The sequence below is a fragment of the Ambystoma mexicanum genome, chromosome 6p (genome assembly GCF_040938575.1).
Source record: "Ambystoma mexicanum isolate Mex_15411 chromosome 6p, UKY_AmexF1_1, whole genome shotgun sequence".
In the NCBI taxonomy this organism is placed as follows: domain Eukaryota; kingdom Metazoa; phylum Chordata; class Amphibia; order Caudata; family Ambystomatidae; genus Ambystoma; species Ambystoma mexicanum.
In genome coordinates this window covers 1,218,833,403-1,218,854,525 of record NC_090935.1, presented here as the reverse complement: position 1 = coordinate 1,218,854,525, position 21,123 = coordinate 1,218,833,403, and the positions used below count along the sequence as shown (strand labels likewise).

General features: G+C 40.4%; 1 protein-coding gene across 1 annotated transcript in view; it reads right to left on the bottom strand.

Annotated features, from left to right (window-relative positions):
- LOC138510328 (uncharacterized) overlaps positions 1 to 21,123 on the bottom strand; it is a 746,277-nt gene that overhangs the window by 381,002 nt on the left and 344,152 nt on the right. Inside the window, exon 8 of the mRNA XM_069625883.1 lies at positions 1,352 to 1,521. Within this exon, the coding sequence (XP_069481984.1) occupies positions 1,352 to 1,521 (170 nt within the window). The remainder of the gene's footprint in view (positions 1 to 1,351; positions 1,522 to 21,123) is intronic.

The following is a 21,123-nucleotide window of genomic DNA, read 5'->3' as shown; positions in this document are numbered from 1 at the left end:
GGAGGGCACTAACTGATGCCTGGTTCTACTGCAATCCCACTATCGAGATAACTGATCTAAATGTTTTCTTTGATTATCAAAGTCCCTAATACAGTCACCTCTGTAATCTAAACCTGTGGAGGGTAACTTATTTCTTGGTATATCATTGCAAGGGGATCTGCATGGCCTATTCTCCGAAAACGGGTTGCTCTTGCTTCTGGGATGTGAACTTGGTGCTCTCTTTGTTTTAGTATTGGCTTGATAATTACAATTGCTGTTAGTCTATTGATGTAGACGTGTCTGGTATCTTTCTGACGATTGTTGGATGTACGGGTCTTGGATCGCTCAGGTAGGCAGTTTTAAATAGGGGGTGTGGGTTTCCACATTTCTCATAGGTCAGAGACGCCTTCGTATCTTATTGACTTACTAGAGTTTGTTCGGTGTCTGACATTGTGTGTGGTTTTTTGATTGCATTCCTACATGGCCCCAACAACTGCAACCAAAAGTTAATTTCTTCTGGTGTCCCCTCTGCCCATTTCCTCTCCTACTTTGGCCCATTGGGGTCATTGGGTTCTATGTCTGGCGGGGGAGAATGTTTCTGGATTTGGGGGTCATTCTGCTAGAGGTGCAATGACATCTAAGGCCTTTTGGGCACAGCTAGACTCAAAGTCGTCCTCAGGGCAGCTGACTGGTCTTTCTCTTTTAAACCTTTTAAACCTTTTGCATGCATCTTAGTTAGTTATAGCAAGGCATTGAACATGCATAATATTAAACCACTGTGCACCCAGGCTATTCCACTCCCCTCTAGTTGCCTAGCAGATATCACGCAGGACTCATACACCGAACAGTAGTTATTTTGATTGATATGGGAGACTTGGCCAGGGACTGACTATGGTGAGATTTGTGGGGAATGTAGTTGCCTTCTTGGGTTTCTTGCCACGTTTGGTGTCTTGAGAAGAAGTGTCTAACAGAGGCCAACTTTTGTTTGGACTTTTTTTTTTTGGATTGATCAGGGGCAGGGAGGTTATGTTGGTATTTTTTTCCTTTTTAGTAGTGCATTTCTTACTGTTGTTAGTGGAATAAAGGAAAAGTAGACTTTCTGTCGTTAATAGAATCTCTGTTCTCCATTAAAAATTCCTATGAACATTTCACATAATCCCACAAGGCAATACCACATGTCGTCGTCCCTGTTTGTGCTCTGCTTCTTGGCATCTGATACATCACTGCTTCTGTTACCAACATTTTTGTTTTGCTTAAGTATTCATAAAGAAACTTTTTAGGCGGCACAGGTGAAACAGGAAATACAGAAGCTGTAAATGTCAAGATCACTATTCATTTCATGTAAAAACGAGTCCAAATTCTAGTTGTATACCTTAAGTGTCTCCTTGCAGTTCTGGAAGAATTGATCAAGCCCCTGGTCTGTAATGCGCTGGCTTTCATCATGGCAGTGGTAGAGAGAGAATGACTTCGGGTGCCGGAGGCCTATGCTAACGAGCCAGTCATCGTTCAAGGAATGGCAATTTTGGATATGAACTATTTTCCCTGAAAGAAAAGAAGAAACATATTTTGCACAGATGTTCCAAATTCATCAAACAGATAGAAATATTGAACATTGGACGTTAATAAGGAGCACATTAAGTAGCATACTGAGTGTGTGACAGCCAATCAGATTCCTCAATATGCAGCTTTATACTGATGCACTGGAGACTCTCAAAACACAGAGATAATTTATAAATATGTCAATTAGCAGAGATTGATGGACAGGGGAGCCCTGGAGCGGGGCGTAAGCGAGTGGTGGAGGAGGGGTTGCAGTGCAGCGCTGGTACATGCTTTCATGTGCTTATAGGTGAACTGATCTTCGAGGAAGGCGAAGAAGCGAATTATTACCCCTCAGCCTCCTTGTACACCCTCCTCATTGGTTTGGGCTAAGTCAATTAAGGACCATTATCTAGGGTTATTACATGACTCATTCATTTAAAATACTGGAATGTGGCAAGCTCAATTCGAAACAATGGAGCAGCACCAATAGTTATTGACCGCTGGTCCAACTTGAAAATGTACTTATCTACAAGCCCTTCACTGGAAGCTAAACCAGCCGCTAGGTGCCCTTTATCTCTTAAATCGTGCAGGGGCATTGGTTGCCACATGACAGCGGGTATAGCCCAACATGTGGATACAATCATGGAATATGCAATTCTCAGTTATTTTTCATGAGTGCATTCAATATTGGCACAATCAACTATAAATGAACCTCAATTTTTGTTTGTAAGGGAAACCTCTGACAGTATGCGGGTGCACCACAAGACTTAATATTTACATTTCACGTAGTTATGTTTAGAACTACAAGTGTACTGCAGCTACTCAGTGGTTAGAGCAGCGAGGGAAAGAAAGTCACAGGCTTCATCACTAACTTTACATTGCATGACATGTTAGACACTGCAGAAAAGTGTCATGCTGCATGAACATGCGCAGCGGGCTGGGAAAGCATAACAGGTCCATTTTAAAGCACCTGCAAGTAAGAGGCCCGCAAGAGGTAAAGGCAGAAGAGAAAGGGGACAAGGATGCGGGGTGGTCCCCCACACACAGAAAAGAAAGGCAGTGGGGAAAGAGACGGACCCCATACTCAATAAGAAGAAACAGTTGAAGACCATGGGGGAGGGTTGCAAGGGTGTATTATGGGAGACGACTCCGGGAGCAGGAGCAAAAGGCACAAGAGAACGGACACGCGAGGGCAGACGACAGGACGGAAGTTGCAGACGAAATAAGAACAGTACAGAAAAAGGGCCTGGCGAGGAGGAAGGTTTCAGGAGATTTCTTGCACTAGAAAAGGCAAGGAGAAGGGGCAGTAGGGGGACACAGAGAGGAAAAAGGAGGTCAAAGAGTGAATGCCGTTTAATAATTTCATATTATCCAGTGACAAATGCCAAGAAAGGACAGTAATTAGATTCAGATTAGTAATTACATAAATAGCCACGATGAAACAATCGCCTGTGCTTTTGGGTTGAAAATCATGTTAAAACCGTTTTGTCATACAACCTGTGGCTCCACTTTGTGTTGCCCCTTTTTTTTCTTAAAATAAAAAAAGATACAAATGTTCTGTTATCTTATTTTGCATTTCACACAGGTTATCATGGAGCATGGCTTGAGCCAGGAGTTGTACAACTTTTAAACTTCATGAATGATCTATATAACTCTCACAACATGGGTTGCATAGCTACCAATTATCCTACTTCAAGTCTGGCGCTCTCAGTCACTTTCATCAGCAACACTTTACATGCCAGGACTTGAAGGCCCATCCCGTTACGAGTCGCAGGAAACTACAGTTCCCAGAATACAAGCTGGCGAAAAGCCAGAATTCCTGGAAGGTGTCACGCGTGATCGGGTTGCTTGGAAGATATAGTTTCACCACAGCATGTAATACCAGATAGGCAGTGTGCTAGGAAAACATACATTGATTTCAAAATCTCCTTCTAGAACGGTCTTGTTCAACATTTCACTTGGTGAGCAGCATTGACAAACGTCCTTGTAGCCATGCCACTCTACTCTAGCAGTTATTAAACAATGGCCAGTGCAAAGCCCTTACTATTCTAGAGGAGATGCTTGCCGAAAGATTCCTGCCTGCATTGCAGAATATTCAGCACACACAGTTTCCGGTCCAGAACATTAATCACTGAGAATTTCACCCACAATATATAACTACAAAAGCTACAGATACTAAGTTTGAGAAAAGGGATCACTTTTTTATGGTTATATGTGGCGTGTGGAATTAATGAAGGGGCGTGGAGCAGTTTGCTGCTGCTCTGAATTTAAAAATTCCTATTCCATGGCTGCCATGTTGGTACAGTATCTTCTTTGGTACATTATTTTCTCTCTGTGAACGGGACACCATTAGGTGTCCCGTTCACAGAAAGAAAATACTTTCCATTTTAAAAGAAACATTAACACCATGTAGCATGCTACACACTTCACTCTGGCTCTTCACGTGGGCGGCGTGCCATTACCCACAGGGTGGGCCCGCCACCTCAGGGTATATCACCTCATTAGGAGCCTAAAGAAGGTATTAACATGATTACACTTTACATGGATTATTGTGCTGTACCCAGAATTTCTTGCCTGGTTGGCCTTCAGGTAATACACAGATACCCAGAGCAGGGGTCCTCGCAACTATAGGAGAAATATGTATTTTTTTAGGTTTAGGTAATTTCTTTCACCTGCTCCTGTGGAGCAGGCTAAGGTTTGAACAATTCTAGGCCATTGAATATGTTTAATCAGTTAAAAGACTGAAACCAAATTCCCACTTCCACCGTCCTAGAACGCAAAGTAATGTGAAACCAAAATATAATCCCCTATGAGTTTTAGGACCTCACTTTTAAGACACATTTTAGGATATATCAGAGTCTCCTCCCTTTTGCAGAACCATGGTCCACAGGACAGAGACTCAGCCGTGTTATCACAAACATTCTTCCCTATCTGCATCCTTCCAACCCTGTATTCGTAGCATCCATTGCCTGCTTTTCCATCCTCTTATTTTCCCGCTCACATTTTTTCTTCCAGCAGACTAAGGTCTGGATACCCTGAGCAGAGATACAGTACACCACTCCATGGAAAAGTCAGACGTGGGTCTCGTGCCTACTGGGCCTGGAGACCCAAGCTACTCCTCATTGATGACACCCATTGAGGCTGAAACATGTCTGGGGATGCTTGTGGTCTCATGCAGAAGGGATGTGACCAAGCAGTTCGGGCTGGACCCAAGCCTGAATTGCATATGGTCTTTCCCCTTCAGTAATGGCTTGGCAGGCTGAAAGCAATGGTCTGGAGTGTTGCCCAGAGCTGTGCCGGCGGTTAAGATGAATTCTTTTTAAAATGTATTTATTTATTTACATTTTACAAACATAACATTAAACAATCATAAGATCAAGTGCACAGAGTCAAGTTACAAAAGTAATATACATGAAAGAAGGAACAGCAAAAACCTATAGAACTAGCCCTATCAAAACCACCCACCCCCTAAAAAAAAATATTATATTTTTTGTAAAAATCAACACATTTCCCCCAGATCTTATCATAAGAGGTCAGTTTGTTTTTCAGCTTATAGATCATCCTTTCCACCTTTGACAGTTTGTGCATCTCATCAACCCAATCATCCATTAATGGAGCTATGGTAGTTTTCCATCCCTGTAGAACCAGGCGCTTGCCTATTATAGCACCCCTGAACAACCACTTCTTTTGTGCGGAACTCAGTTCATTTAACTTCGTATCATCTCCCAGCATCATTGTTTTAAAATCCAGATCAAGACTCACATTCAGTATGGAAACACATGCCTCACACTCCTCTGCCCAAAAACCACCGACTCTTACACAGCTCCACAACATGTGCTCAAGGGAGCCAGCATCCTGTACACAGCCCCAACATTCATCCGTATTTGAAAGACCTCGCTGTTTCAATCTTTCCGGACACCAATAAACCTGGTTTAGTATTTTAATCTGTCGAGATCTCTCTCCAAGATTCATAGAGCATAAAAGCACATTCTTGTACATATTGTGCCAAACCTCAGGTGAAATATTAAAATCAATCCTCATACTCCATTCTTCCCGCAGTCTGTCAATACCATCATAGTTTGCAACAATCATTTTGTATAATCTGCTGGCCATTCCCCCTCTCCCTCATTCTGTTTTGCCAGAAAAATATCCAAATCCAGAGTTTTGGCCCAATCAACACTACCAACCGATGTCTTCAAATGCCTGTAGGCAGACTCCAAAAAGCCCCCAATGTCCCACTTCTCTTTCACCTCTTTCGCAGAAAGCATCTATCATCTTTCCCGAGATCACTAAGCCATCTGATTCCGCATAGAAACCATTCAGGCCAAAAAAGTGTTCTATCATTGTCTCTAATCTTTGGGTGCAGCCAAAGTGATGCCCGCTGACACTTAAAGGCATCTGTCCCTAACAGCTCCCACAAATCACACAATGCAGTACGCAGAAATCCTGTAAAAATTGATTTACTATCATGTTCTTTCGAAATGGTAGTCAACAGTGCCCCCGGACCTAGAGGTCCAAAGACATTACATTCCGCAATGGCCCAGGGGTCCGACACAGCACTCACAAATGGAATTAATGACTGGGCCGAAAAGGCCAAGTGATACGCTCTAAAATTTGGAACCGCAATCCACCTTGATCGACATGAAGTTGTAGTTTACAAATATGAGTCTAGGAGGCTTCCTATCCCAAATGAATTCCTGCATCATACGCTCCAGTTCCTTCCAGAAGCGATTATGGATTTTCAAGGGTAACATACCAGTAATTTAATTTACCTTGGGAGCTAAATTAATTTTTAAGATGAATTATAAACCTTCCTGCTGCCATTATCTTTTGGTCTGATACTACTATTCTGATGATGTGGTACAGTATAAATGCATATTAATATTTACATGAAAACAAAACTAAAGAAAATGTGTGTAGGGTACCTGCCTGTAGTTATCGTTTGGCAAGGGCATGCAGCTTTTTGTTGTGTGTGATTAGGTTGAGATTTGGGGAATAAAGGCTGGACCTTGCCATTGAGTTTATAGCTCTCTACATCACTGAAGGTGTAGTCCCACGAGCTGAACGCAAGCTAGATAGATGGGTGGAGGGTCAGGGACAGGAGCATGCGTGAGTAAGGACGTGTGCCTTCTTTCTCTGGAAGATGAAACTTGAATATTTCTTGCAAGTGTTTCACCCAATGGATGGCTTTTATCGACAATGAGAGAGTATTCTGGTAGAGTGGGCAAGTAGAGAGTCAATGAACATGGGAGGGAGTGTATGGAAGAGCGAGGGCTAATAGGTTACAGTCAGAAAAGGAGTGGATAGTCAGAGGAGGCGAATGCAGTGAGATGCAGTTAGTGGGATAACACAGGAACTACCATAGATGCATTTAAGTATGAGTACCTGGAACTTAAAGTGTGAGCAATTTTGCATTCAAAACCTGCTGGCATGGTAATGGTGTGAGGATCTGGGAAGGTTGAAGAGGGAGGGTGATGTCATATTTAGGAGAGTGAAACTGTCTGCAGTGGTAGTAGCTGTGATGAACTGGGAGAGGGTTAAGTCACAGTGAAAGAGAATCCCACGTTTACAAGCCATGGGTGCTGGGTGTGAGGATGTTTGGGTAAATGGGGTGTGAGAAGGCAGTGTAGATGCCATTGAAAGCTGAGATAAAATAACATCTGTCATTGAGGAGTTGAGCATGTGGCAGCATAGGGCCATCTAGTGGTAGACGGCAGTGAGGCAGGTGGTTATGCGCTTTACAGCTGCCGGAGTGAAGGAGAGGAAGATACATCAGTGCAGAGGGGATAGTTGAAGCCAAAGAAGAATATGAGTTTTCTGAGGTAGAATGTGTAAAGGATGGAGAGAAGCAGGCCCAGGACTGAGTCTCTGGGAACTCCCATGACAGAGAGGGTCAAGGAAGAACACAGGATTGAGTTCCACGACATGGAGAAAGAGCCTTCAGAGTGATAGAGGTACACCCAGGCAAGTGAATTATCTTTCAATTCAGGGGGGAGAGCATTTGACGGAGGGATGGATGATTCACAGTTTCAAAAGCTGCAGGCAGGTCAAGAAGAATGGGGTGAGAGTGGTGGGCAGGGATAAGGATGTTGTGGATGTAGGAACAATCTCTGAGGAGTGTTTCAACCGGAAACAAGGTTGTAGGGGATCACAACACAGTATGAGTCAGCCTCGAGTGCATACTATACAGTTGAACTCCATACATGTAGGGAGTCAGTATTACAACCTAAGTTGTGGGAATTAAATAATATTAACAAATGTACTATCTAGGTTAAGACCAATACACGTATTGTTTACATTTCATAATCTTATGCAGAATCATTTACATAAAGTCATCAAATTTCATCAAAATAGCATTTGCATGGTCAATTTTCCATTAATGACTTGGATTAATCAATAATGTAATCAATTGCCCATCTTTTGTATCTAGCATCTATTCCAATATTGCCACATACCTTCAATTGACCGAATTAATGCGTTATGACAATTCTTACAAAACAAAGGCATTCCAAAACCTGACCAATTAAATAAAAAATAGTAAATGTGATAAAAAAATTCAAATACAGATTTATATAGTTATAGTCACCTCATCCTGTTTAATGATCAAACGTGCATATTCAAATATAATCGCACAGTCTGCATCCCCATTCCAGGCTAATCTTCTTCGAGGAAAACTCTCTTCTCAATATTCCCCGAGATATTTATGCACTAGCTCACTGATAGTAATCTTTCTAGTGCCAGGTCATGTTATCTGCAGCCTGTCTAATCAGTTGTGTGGGTTGGTGGGAAGCCCCGAGAGACAGTTTGGCAGTGAAATTGGGTAGAGATGTCTGGGCGGAGAAACACAATGTGAATCGAAATTATCCGAAACCAAAGTGGGGCTGCAAAGGAGGTGCTCCACTTACCTGTAATCCCAAGATATTAGATAGTGTCCTTACAAGGAACAGCTATAAAGAAGAGATATTGAACAAGAACACAGAAAGGAGGTATATTTCAGATGCGCATTCTTGGCAAACTTCACTGAATATACACACTATAGTCCAAGAGATGTCAAAAATGCTTAGTTCAGAAGGTAAGAAGGTCCACTTGCAACTGCAGCTGAGGAACATGTTATGATATCTTTGGAATCTGGAAGGGTCCCATAGACAAATTACAGCTATTTTTGACATACCTTAATGAACGACACATGAGAATTAAATTCACACTAGAAATCGGCACCCCCAGTGTTCACTTTCTAGATGGACTCGTGACACCCTGCCGTAACCAACTTAACACCTCCATCTATTGCAAACCTATCGATGTAAATAGCACACTACATTACGCCAGCTATCACCCCCCAAACCTCACGAACAAGTTATCATTGACTCAACACATGACAATACAAAGGATCATCTTGATCCGACCTACCAAGAAGCCACTGAAGACATTACAAACAGATTTAGGACAGGGGGCTACCCGACAACAACCCTAGAGGAAGCCAAAAGGAAGACCAACACTAAAACTAGAAAGAATTTTCTAGCACCCAAGTTACATACTAATGATCCATCCCTTATTCACATGATGACATTCTCTAAACAAAGTAGTCAGATCAATGAACTAATAAAAAACAACTGGAAAATAACAAGACTAGATCCACAACTCTCAAAACTCTTTCCCAAACCACTGATGATAGCATACACACGTGGTGGGAACTTCAAAGACAGCCTAGTCATGGCCGAAAGGATCACTCAGACTACACAAGGTTTTTTATCCAAACCCAAGTATGGCAATTCCCGTGTCTACATTGTGGGCACTGCAACAACATCCAAAAAGGTGATTTTGTGAGACACCCCCCTATACTGGGCAAAAACTGAAACTATGACAATTTACTACATGCAACTCCAAATTTTTAATCTATGGACTGATATGCCTGTGTGGACTCTACTATGTAGGTCAGACTATACGTAAAATTAAAGACAGGACCACTGAACATAAATCCAACATCAGAACGCAAAATATCAAATCCCCAGTTGCAAGACACTTCATGGAAAAGAGACACTCAATAGCACAGTTAAAATTCAGAGTGCTAGAACTTGTCAGAACCCCTCAAATAGGTGGCAATACCCAGATATTACTATCCAAGCGAGAAATGTTTTAGATTCACAAATTGGTTTCAAGGAACCCGACTCGAATGAATGTGGAATTCTCACTTACTCCATTCCTATGAACCCTAGACCATATTGCACTCCTTAACATCTAGATATACTATTGTAGGTATTTAAAACTAATGGTCCCACTGGGACCTCTTTGTTTTGAAAATGTATCATCAGTTGAAGATTATTATACAGTTAACTGCATGCTTTGTGGAATATAATGCACTCTGTATGATTTGATGGATATAATGTATTATATTGCATCTCACAATGATATTAATAATGCAATTTCAATCCAAAAACTATTACTTTAGTGGATTCCATGAACAAGTATCACTCTATATAATGTCTCCTACCTCAAAAGAGATTAACAAGCCTAACAGTTAATTATTGTTTACTGTGACTATTCACAGGGACTCCCTAATCACTTGTAATTGAACAATTCTTTCCTACTTCTGTAGTAGACTTGTACACTATGTGTGATAGTATTACGGTTCCACATTGATGCCTTTGTTCTGAAATTGAGTCACTTATTGATGATTATTGGACAACAGTCGACTGCATGAGTTATTGAATTTAATGTACCCTGTATGTCTTTATGAACATAACGTACTCCATAACATCTTACAAACAATATCATTAAGAATATGATTCTGTTCCAGTTACCTATCATTTAGAGTTTAATTGTTAAAGTAAACAGAACATAACCATTTGCGAATGTAACTGCACTTAAGGATACTTCATCACGCCAATCAATTAAATTATATTGTTCTTCAATATCACTTCAACCTGAGGATTCAGTCAGGCACACATTAAAGCACCCCGGGGGCCTTCACACAACTTGTTTACATATGACGTGGGTCCGTCTGTGTCAATTTACGGCACATCATTCCGACGCAGTGCCGGTCCCTTAAAGTCCTATAACCTTGGTTACCATGACAGTCATCATATCCCTCAATCGATACAATTACTTTAAGCCAACACAATAACTCAACAATGAATGCCTTATTTAAACTCCCACTCAGGCATCATCGCGGTCACCCTAATAATCGTGACATAATTGCCTTTTCACATTGGCACGCCGTTTCAAGCAACGCTGTACGTGACATATAAGAATTTCTTTTCCACAACCTCATTCTTTGAGCCCCAGAACCCATTGTACTCTGGATGAACACTCCAACTATTGGTAAGCCTTTTTGCCACTTTGTACTTCTTGAAGTATAGGTTTCTGACAAAAGATCCTTACCCACGACCCTCGTTCTGATTACTATTTATCTCCTCATAGATAACACGTCCTCCTAAGGATTCCTCTACCAACTGTACACCTATGAAATCATTTTAGTACATACAGACACTCCATCTGGAGGTAGTACCCTTAAACACACATTACTTCAGTTGTAACATTTAGGACTTATTTGCTATTTGGTTTCTTCTATTCTTCACAGTTAAGAGACTCCAGCTATTTCTTAAACAGGACACACAAATAGGATCCAAGAATTCTTTGAGAAAGAACCAGAGAGGTATGTTCATCTGTATTACCATGGACTTGTCACAATACATTGACACCTTATACCAATTTTTGACCTGTGAACTTATTATTCTCATTTAGCAATCGCTGAAGAAATTGAAGACCTTACACAGACAATTGTCTCCGCCCGAGATTAAACAGTCTGGATAAATCAGACTATGGTACCTGGAGATTCCACTAATAAGGTAAAATTCATATAAAAATCATCAATCATTTACGAAAGTATCTACCATTAGAAGCATCACACTTGCGAGTTCCTTTTGTTTCACTTTAGAGATTAGAATTGAAGCTAGAAAATTGATGAACTTCATAAAATTAATGAAAATGTCGATACTGACGGAGGGATTATATTCCTGTAACGCATCAAGCTCATTTTAATTTTTTGACTGTCTAAATTGATGCTGTGTGACATGAATATTTTTTATGTATAAATTGATTTAAAAAGTTGTTACAATTGGAATCAACAACTTGATATGAAAATATTGCCTTGACCTAATTAACTGAATAACAATCCTAAAAATCGAAAAAGATTTAATAGATAATTGTATCAGTAAATGTGGTGTGCAGGGGACGCGAGTGTCCATTAGTTTAGGACACTTATTCTTCTCTGTATGAAGAGGTAGGCATACGTTGTCCACCTGGTATCGGACAGACAATAACAAGCCTAGCTCCTATATGATTCTATATGTAGATGTGTCCCTTAACCAATCCCAACCCTTGATACACTATTGCCACATAGCATGACATCATTCTGATGCATAATGAAGTATATAATTGTATTTTTGTGGAAATCGCTGAGAAAAAGAGCGTACCTCTGTTGATGTTCTGTTTTAGATAATTGCTAATAAAACATCAACTTGCCATCTTCTTGAGTTTGTCCGGTAATTTGGACTCGTTCCAGGGGCCATAAACTCATGTGGTAGAGGTGTAGATGGTTGCAGATCTAAACCAGTTTGACTTCAGAGTTTCGGACTATCGGGCATCCTCTGCCATTAGCTGGAAGATCGTGGAATTTCCTGTGGAGAGCGGCCGATAGAAATAAACCTGCAAGAAGATCAGAGACGGTGGGCATGTCTTTCTTTGAAGAAATCCCTGCTCGGTTACCGAAGGCCTCGAGTCGATTAAACGGATGTAAGTAGACCAAGAGAAATAGCAATATAAAGGGGAGGGATTGTGATAATTTTGGGTAACTGGAAGTTTTGTGTGAATAAAGGAACGCCTAGGTAATCCCACTTCAAGGGAGATAGAAGAAGACGTCTCAAAATCCAGTCAGAATATTAAGAGAGAGAACACGCATGGTCAGGATTATGTAAGGTGACCTCTTAAGCTCTGTACGGGGTAATATAATTAGAGGTGAAGAAAGAATACCTCTTACTATGAATGATTATAGGGAACAGAGAAGGTGGTTACAGGGGGTCTTAATGTGTATTGTGTTATCATTGTGATTGTTATTTTGATGTATGAAATTTTGAAAACCGATAAATTGTGAAAGTTAGAATTAAAGTTGGTTTGAGTTAAAGTGTAGTAGACGATTGGCGCCAGTCACAAGACAGATAGGTTGTTGAGACTAAAGAGGAATGAGCTGAGGGGCGTGGTCTGACGACGAAGATGATTGTCGCGTAGCCCACCCGCTCTGTCCCACCGTTATATAACAGACATCAAAACCATTATATTTACATATTTTTTCCTACCCTTTTCTTCTTCTGGATACATTTCAGTTGCTGCATGTGTGATTGCTCCTGTTTCGACATTGTTTTACTGCCGAGAGACGCGCTGTGTGTGCCGGCGCCACCGTAACAACTATTGCCTCAGTTGTATCCACTCTATGTGAGGAGACGCACAGCATCACTTCCACCGTGACGTTCCGGCTTCGGCCTGGGCGGCGCCTCCTCTGATGCAATGCCTCCACCCGCACTATCAATGAACTACAGGCTGAATTATATAAGTGAGAGGTTTTCTTTTTTTTTTCTCTTTCTCTTTCTTTTTTTTACACTGCGCTCCTCACAATCCAAAGGATGTTAATTTATTGCTATAGAGCAAAACCCACGTTATAAACTCTCCTCACAAGTATTATAGTGATTTTTTTTTTCTTCATTTAAATAGACCTATGAACCTACATTAAGATTCCTAACTGGTTTTATACATGGACACATTTATACTATCATCTCAGTTCATGCCAGCAGATGACTAAAGGATTTGCATAACCCAGTGAATTCATTTTCAGTCGCAATTTACCACATTCACATGTGGAGAATCCTATTTATAAAAAACCGTAGATACTTTTGTTACTGGGCTTCTTTGCATTAGTATTCCAGCTTTTGTAAGTGGATGCCGTAAGGAACTATTCCATCCAGACTGGTGTTGCCTCCTTCATGTTTTATGAATACAACTGAATTTGTCTGGATTTTGGCACTCCTCTGGAACTCTCTACTCTTCAATTATTGACTCATCTTTAAAAATATTGGAATCCAATAGTTTGCTGCCATATTTTAATTTGATGGTGCTGCACAGCTCATTTTCATATATAACTTGCTCCTTATTACTACCTATCTTTATGATTTGATCTCCAAGTATCGGAGGAAGGTGTAATATGGACATAATAATTGCAAATTGTAAGGAATAACATCACAGCAACTGGCCATCAGTCACTATGTGCAGTTGAAGGCACTGCTCCTTACCTTACTACTCTAAAAACTGTCCTTAATTTTAGGTTCAAGCATTGCCATTATCTCGTTGATCTACAACCTCTCGTGTTCATTCCACACACCATATTGGGCCAACTAGCTCAGTAACCATATATTTGTGTCCCCCGATGTGCCAGTCAAGTGGCACAGCGAGTAGAGCGCTAGCTTTGACATCCGTGCAGAGCTTGCTAACGCAGGTTCGAATCCCGGCAGTGCCAAACTCATCCTTCCGAGGTCGATAAATGACCACCACACACCGTAGGTGATAATAAGCAGCGCTCAGATACCTGAGGGTTCGTAGTGCTATATAAATGCGAAATTATTATTATTATTTAAATTAATTATTGAACACAATAAGAATGGCTAATAATAAAAACTCTAAAAAAAATGTTCTTTCACAAAATAATCCAATGTTTCTACATCAGACCCAAAAACGACTCACCACCCCCGCTTTATATATCTAATCCAGCTTTTGATGCCATTCTGTCTGAAATAAGAGCTCTCAAACCTTTTATTGAAACTACAAACTTAAAGCTACAACAATTAAACAACAGGAGGTTAGGCTTTGAAAACAGAATGGATGAGGTGGAGAGAAGAGTAGGCCTGGTGTAGGATATGTCTCCCAGAGTGGCGCTACTTAAGAAATAAGTCAAGGATCTCCAAAAACATAATGAAGACTTAGAAAATTGAATTTTGGATTTGCCAGAAGGTTCAGAAGGCGCAGTCCCCATTTCATTTCTACAAAAATTTCTACCAGCCTTACTTCACCTACCAATGGAAACTACGCTCAATATTCAGCGTGCTCGCCGAATTGGTCAACCTACCATCTCCAATTCCTCTCGCCCTTCATCAGGACACTTATATTCTATTTGCTTGAATACTCTCAGCTACAACTCATCCTTTCAACTGCCAAGGAACGTAAATCACTTATTTGACATGGCAGCAAACTATTAATCTCTCGAGATGTTGCCAAGAGCACAGCCCAGTGAAGAAAAGTATTTTTATCTCTCTGGTCGGCTTTGAAGCAGCTTAACATCCGGTATGGGCTATACCACCAGTGCTCCTTCAAAGTTACACATGTTGAGGATCCAGCTAATCTTAGGTCTTTTATCCGCTCCATCAAAACGAAGGCATGGCCACCTCTTCATCTGCTAAAGCTTCTACTTCTTCTATTACATGAATTTTCTAATTATCTACTTACCTGTTAAACTTATTTGATGTCATGATTATCCTTTATTCTAACTTGGTGGGACGGGCGCTGTTGCCACGTCCTCCTTCCACTGTGGGTCATTTTTTAAATTTTTTAATGACTCAGCAGGCGTCACCTATCCCTGCGTTTTTTTTCCCTTCCTTCCCATTTTGTCCTGGTCTGATCTCGCTTGTGCTCATCAGTTAATGTCCATATATTCACAGTATATGATTAGACTCCCTATTCCCTTCCCTGATTCCCAATGTGTTCTCCTTATGTGTCTTTTATTGAGTATATGCTATTTCAATTGCATGTTTACGGTATTATACCCTTACTTTCACCATGGGTTTAAGCTTTGTTCTATTACTATTCAAACGTTTGAATGATTTTTAAGTGTATTACTTGGAACATCAAAGGCTGCAATAACCCTATTAAACAATGTAAGATTGTTTCTCACCTAAATAAATTCAAACCATGAGTAGCCTGCATACAAGAAACACATCTTTCTAGTATAGAAGCAATGAAACTTAAATCCCTTTGGCTTACATATGTCATTTCAAGTCCTGCTGTTGGGAAAAAGAATGGAGTTGCCATATTAATTAGTCAAAAATGACTTTTCAAGATTCAGGATCAAGGTGCTGATACCAATGGTAGATGGGTATGGGTCAAACTCTTCATTGTATCCACATAATATATATGGTCCTACTCAACCTGATCCTGACTTTTGGATTTCTATCAAACAAATGATACTCAAAAATAATTTTACTAATCTAATTTTGTATGTCGATGTTAATCAGGTTCTTGATCCATTTCTAGATCAAAAATCCAGTTCTGCGTTTAAAACCAACAAATCTCACAAATCCTTTTTGAGTTGTCTCACTGAGACTGGTCTCGTGGACACTTGGAGGCTCTCCCACCCTCCTCAACTCGAATATACCTTTCCCTCACTCCCACACAACTCACTCTCACGCCTACATTATATCTTTTGCACTAAAACCCTTACAGGATCCATAGTAGATTCCAAGATCTCCAACATTATCATATCAGATCATGCTCCTATATGTACCTCGTTCAGTCTCTCTAACATTAACAAGACATCAACTTGCTGGAAACTTAATAACTTCCTGTTACAAGATCCAAAGTTCATTAGCTCTGTTCAATCCTTTGCTCAACAATTTTTCACGGACAATCAAGATCATGACACATCTGTTGTGAACAATTGGGACACATTCAAAGCAGCACTCAGAGGACATATCATGGCCTTCTCTGGGGAAAAAAAGCATTACAAATAAAACATCTTGATGATCTTTACTCCCAATTTATGGTAGCTGAGCAACATTACTATAGCAAACCTAATCCGGCCAATCTCCAACTAGTTATAGCCTTACGTTTCAAAATTAATAATGAAATTACGGATCTAGCCACGGGGACTATTCTTAAATATGAAACAAAAATGTACCACACATCCAATAAAGCTGGCAAAACACTAGCCTCTCATTTAAAAACAAAAAAAGAAAAACACTATATATCCCATATAAAGGACACTTATGGCACATCACATAATCACCCTGATGATATACTTAAGTGTTTTAAAAAGTTCAATACTGATCTTTATACCCCTGACACCTCTATTGCACATAACAATATCGTATCCTCATATCCACAAACTGATCTTTCGCATTTTGAGAATGATATCACACTTTCAGATATCACCAGAGCCATTAAAGGGCTAGGCAAAGGGAAAGCCCCTGGCCCAGACGGTCTGTCAACTGAATTTTATGAAAGCCTTTCTAACCTCCTTACTCCAAAACTTAAAACTCTTTTTTCTTGATTTATATCCCAAAAATCCTCTTCTGGTTCATTCTCCGAAGCTCTACTTATACTATCCCCAAACCGGATAAAGACCACACACTTCCCAGTAATTATCGGCCCATTTCCCTTATCAATATAGAAGCTAAAATTTTTGCAAAAATTCTAGCTAACAGAATTATATCCTCTCTTCCCAGTCTAATTAAGTCTGATCAAGTTGGATATGTTAAGGGACGCAACATCTCCTCCAATGCAAGGCTGCTACTGGATGCTATACATTTAGTAGCAAAAGATAAAAAAAGATAAACAGGGATATGCTGCAATTGCGTTGGATGCAGAAAAAGCTTTTGACAGCGTAAATTGGGACTTTATGTTCCAATCATTACAATGGCATGGTTGTGGTGCTAAGTTTATCTCCTTAGTTAGACTCCTTTACTCCTCCCCAAAGTCCTCAATTTATATTAATGGTCTATCTTCCCTCCTTCTTCCCTCTATTTAGAGGCACCAGACAAGGCTGTCTTTTCTCTCTGATCCTATATGTCCTTTCACTAGAACCACTATTAGAACTAATCAGATCTACTAAGAATATTCCTGGGATTTCAAGAGGAAACTCACATTTTAAAGTAGAACCTTATGCTGATGACATTCTCATCCTTATTAAAAATCCCAAACTTCACCTTCCCAACCTACTTAACGTAATACATAGGTTCGCCAAGGTGTCAGGATATAAATTAAACAAAGATAAATCTGAAATCATGCCTCTAAATTCATACTGTCTTCAACATGATATACATTTGGCTTTAAATGGTGTTGTGAATCAATTAAATATTTAGGCATCTGCTTTGCCCCTACAATCCATGGCACTGTTAAACTCAATACTCAAATCTTGCTGCATAAACTAAAAGACCTCACCTCCAGATGGTCCCCCCTATATCTCTCATGGCGGGAGCGTCTTGACACCATCAAAATGATGCTTTCCCCAATAGTTTTATATCATCTTCAACTTCTTCCTGTCCCTCTATCTCTTACCTTTCTTAAATCTATACACTCTATCATACTCAACTTTCTATGGGGAACTGGAAAAAGCAAAAGGATTGCCTTAACCAAATTTAAAGCACCTTGTGATATGGGTGGGGTGAGATTCCCTGATTTTAAATTATATCACTCTGCTTTCTTCCTCAAACAATCCTGTTGCTGGTTTGCCTGTCCTGAAAATGCTGACATTCCCACATGGTATATCCTAGAGAAACAATTAGTTATTCCTTTTAAAATTGCTGCCCTTATCTATATATCTAATTACTCCTCCTCCACTATCTCTGACCCTATTAAAGCCTCTATTTCAGCCCTGCAATTCTTTCTTTTCCCGCACACAAACCCCCCCCCAAAAAGTGCCTCTCCCCCCCTTCTTATGGAAAAATAAAAACATTATGATTAACAATAGAGTCTTGAATCGGAAGTGCTGGTTAATGAAAGATATTAGATTTATACAACAAATAGTCCACGGCCCTTCCATCCTTTCTTTTCAACAGCTAAAACATATATTCTCCATTCCCAATGTGGATTTTAACTTCTATAACAAACTAATAAACTCTTGCTTTGATGCACTTGATCGCTTTTCGAATGACATTCTTTCATCGGATGCCTTTAGACTACTGCAGTTGACAATGCCCTCTAATATCAAGGCTTCTAAATGTTACAGTATTCTGACTTCATCCTTCAAAGTTTATTCTGTGCGTCTTAAATGGGAAGATGATTTTAATTGTACTTTTGATGATCATATATGGTCCCTTCTCTTCTCCAAAATCAAATACATCTCTGTGTCAGCCAATATTACACAACATTTTTTTTTCTTTATTCATAGAGTGTTTATTACTCCTGTAAAACTGTTTAAATCTAAGACAAATGGTAATGATCAATGTTGGTCTTGTGGATATACTCCTGCCTCCTATACACATATGTTTTTTAACTGCCCTTTTACTTTTAGGTTCTGGCAGGAGGTATGGAATTACCTTAAACTTATTTTTTCAGTGGATATCCCATTATGTTTTTTTAATGTTTTTTTGGGAGGTTTGTGTCTCACTAGCACCTTATCACCTGACTCAATCAAACTTTATGATCTATTTATTTTCATTGCATTGAAAATGAACACCGCCAAATGGAAAGACTCTCGTTCACCATCCATCAGAGGTTGGTGGAACAACATTTGTCATATACAAAGAATGGAACTATGCATGGCTAATAATCTAAATGCTATTCCTAAGTAGAATGCTATTTTTTTTTATTCGCTATCTAGATTGTTTTAATGCTACTACTCATGGCTCATGAACTTATGCATATTGATATAAACTTCCATTGCTCCATCTACATATCAACTTGAAGTCATGCCTAATGCTTCATACCATTACTACTATGCTCACGAAACTATGTTTACTATACTGATTGCATATATTTCCGCATACTCTCCCTGCCCCCTCGCCCCTATGTTTCTTGTTGATATTTGTTGGTCTCCTTATCTGTCTTCCCCTGTCTTACATTTAGATTGCTATAATACTTGCAGTTGCAAGGTCTCCTATAAATTTTGGTCCCATATCTTTTAATCATTATTAAATTGCTCATTATACATACGTTACAGATACAGTATCAATTGATTGAGGTTTCCTAATGCTCCTTCCTTTATGTTTTCTATACCTAATGGACTTCTGCACTGTATTGAAAAACTGCATTATCGTTATAATTGTAAACTCTAATAAAAATGTATTAAAATGAAAACAAAGGAATGAGCTGCGATTGATGGTGCTTGCTCATATTTATTGTTTTGCGATTAAAAGAATTGAACAATAAGCTTTGAGATAAGTAGAAATGTATTAAATATAACAAGTGATACCAAAATAACCAGGATGGAGAGATCCAACAAGAAACAAAGTGATTCTGTGTACGTGTATTTATTTTGCATTAACACAGAAGGTTTTGGATGACTTGACAATTTACTTCACAATCCTTTCGATAAGCACGAAAGTTTAGGAAGTACAAACGGACAAGGCTGGTTGTGGATAGTGGTAACATGGATGAGTGTCGACCTCTGGGGTTATTGAGGTCAAAACTTCATTAGAATGCACATTTCCCAAAATGAATGAGGTAGGAAAACCCTACTATGCAGGGAAATATGCACCTGAGACTTAAACTGGTCCAAGGCATGGTTTACACATGGTGCACACAACACTATTTACATATAACATACACGAGGGGGGATGGTACAGTTGTGTCACGGGGATCGACACAGGGTGTGTTTCGGCCAAAAAAGGGGGCTTGATTGAAGCCTGTCTTTGTGCTGGCCTTCGTCAGGAGGGGCACCTGTGGGTTAAACAGAGCTGTGAGGATCTCAGAAACTACTGATTGACTAAGTACAAGAAGTATTCAATACTGGCAAAGTGGTGCCATGGTGATACATCGCGTGGTGTATCTGGAGAACAGCTTACCGACTACTGTGGTAGCAGAAGGTTGCTGTTTGGTAATCCTCAAAAGATGCAGGATTGCCGGTGTGACAATGGCACTGGGTGGGTCGGCTGTCGTTTCCTAAGAGCCGACGTCTCTCAGGGTCCCGCAAGACTGGAATAGGCCAGGAGTGGTCCCATGTCTGAGAGGAGAACAGAAAAATGGGAATCATGGTGCTAAATCCCCAAAGTTGTCTCAAACGGTGGCTGTCTGCACTCTACACAGGTCGTGATGGTGGGTGCCCGTGGAGTGAGGGTCCTAGGCACTGCAGTATCACACCGGGTGACTAGTATAACTGTAAGCCGTGACAGAGGAGCGTAGGTGCGCTGGTGCATCCTCATAGGTGCTAGGATCGTGATTCGGGGGGCGGGGTAGCGGATTTATGTGCAGCCTTGTGCTGGGTGGCCCCACGGGGGTGCATGGTGGCACATAGGAAAAGCTGTGTCCATCCGTGAACATTTTGAGCCATAGGGTCAAAAAGTTGCCGCCGGTCAAAGTCAAGGAAGCATGACCGGGGCCACTGAGAGTTAACGCTGCCTATCAAAGAGCAGTGCAGGGCGTGCGGGTGCCGTCGTGGGCTGAGTGACGGTGCCTAAAATTAATCAAGGCAAAATGGAGGGACCGTGGTGCCTTCGTAGTGGGTCCGGAATGCTTCCCAGTCCGTGTGGTGAAGAAATAGTTCAATAACACAATGTGCTCCCTATTTTAACTTACCGCAGTGTCTTCGTTAGTGCTGTGTCCTCGGGGGCCTCTGCTCGCAGTGGTTTCTGT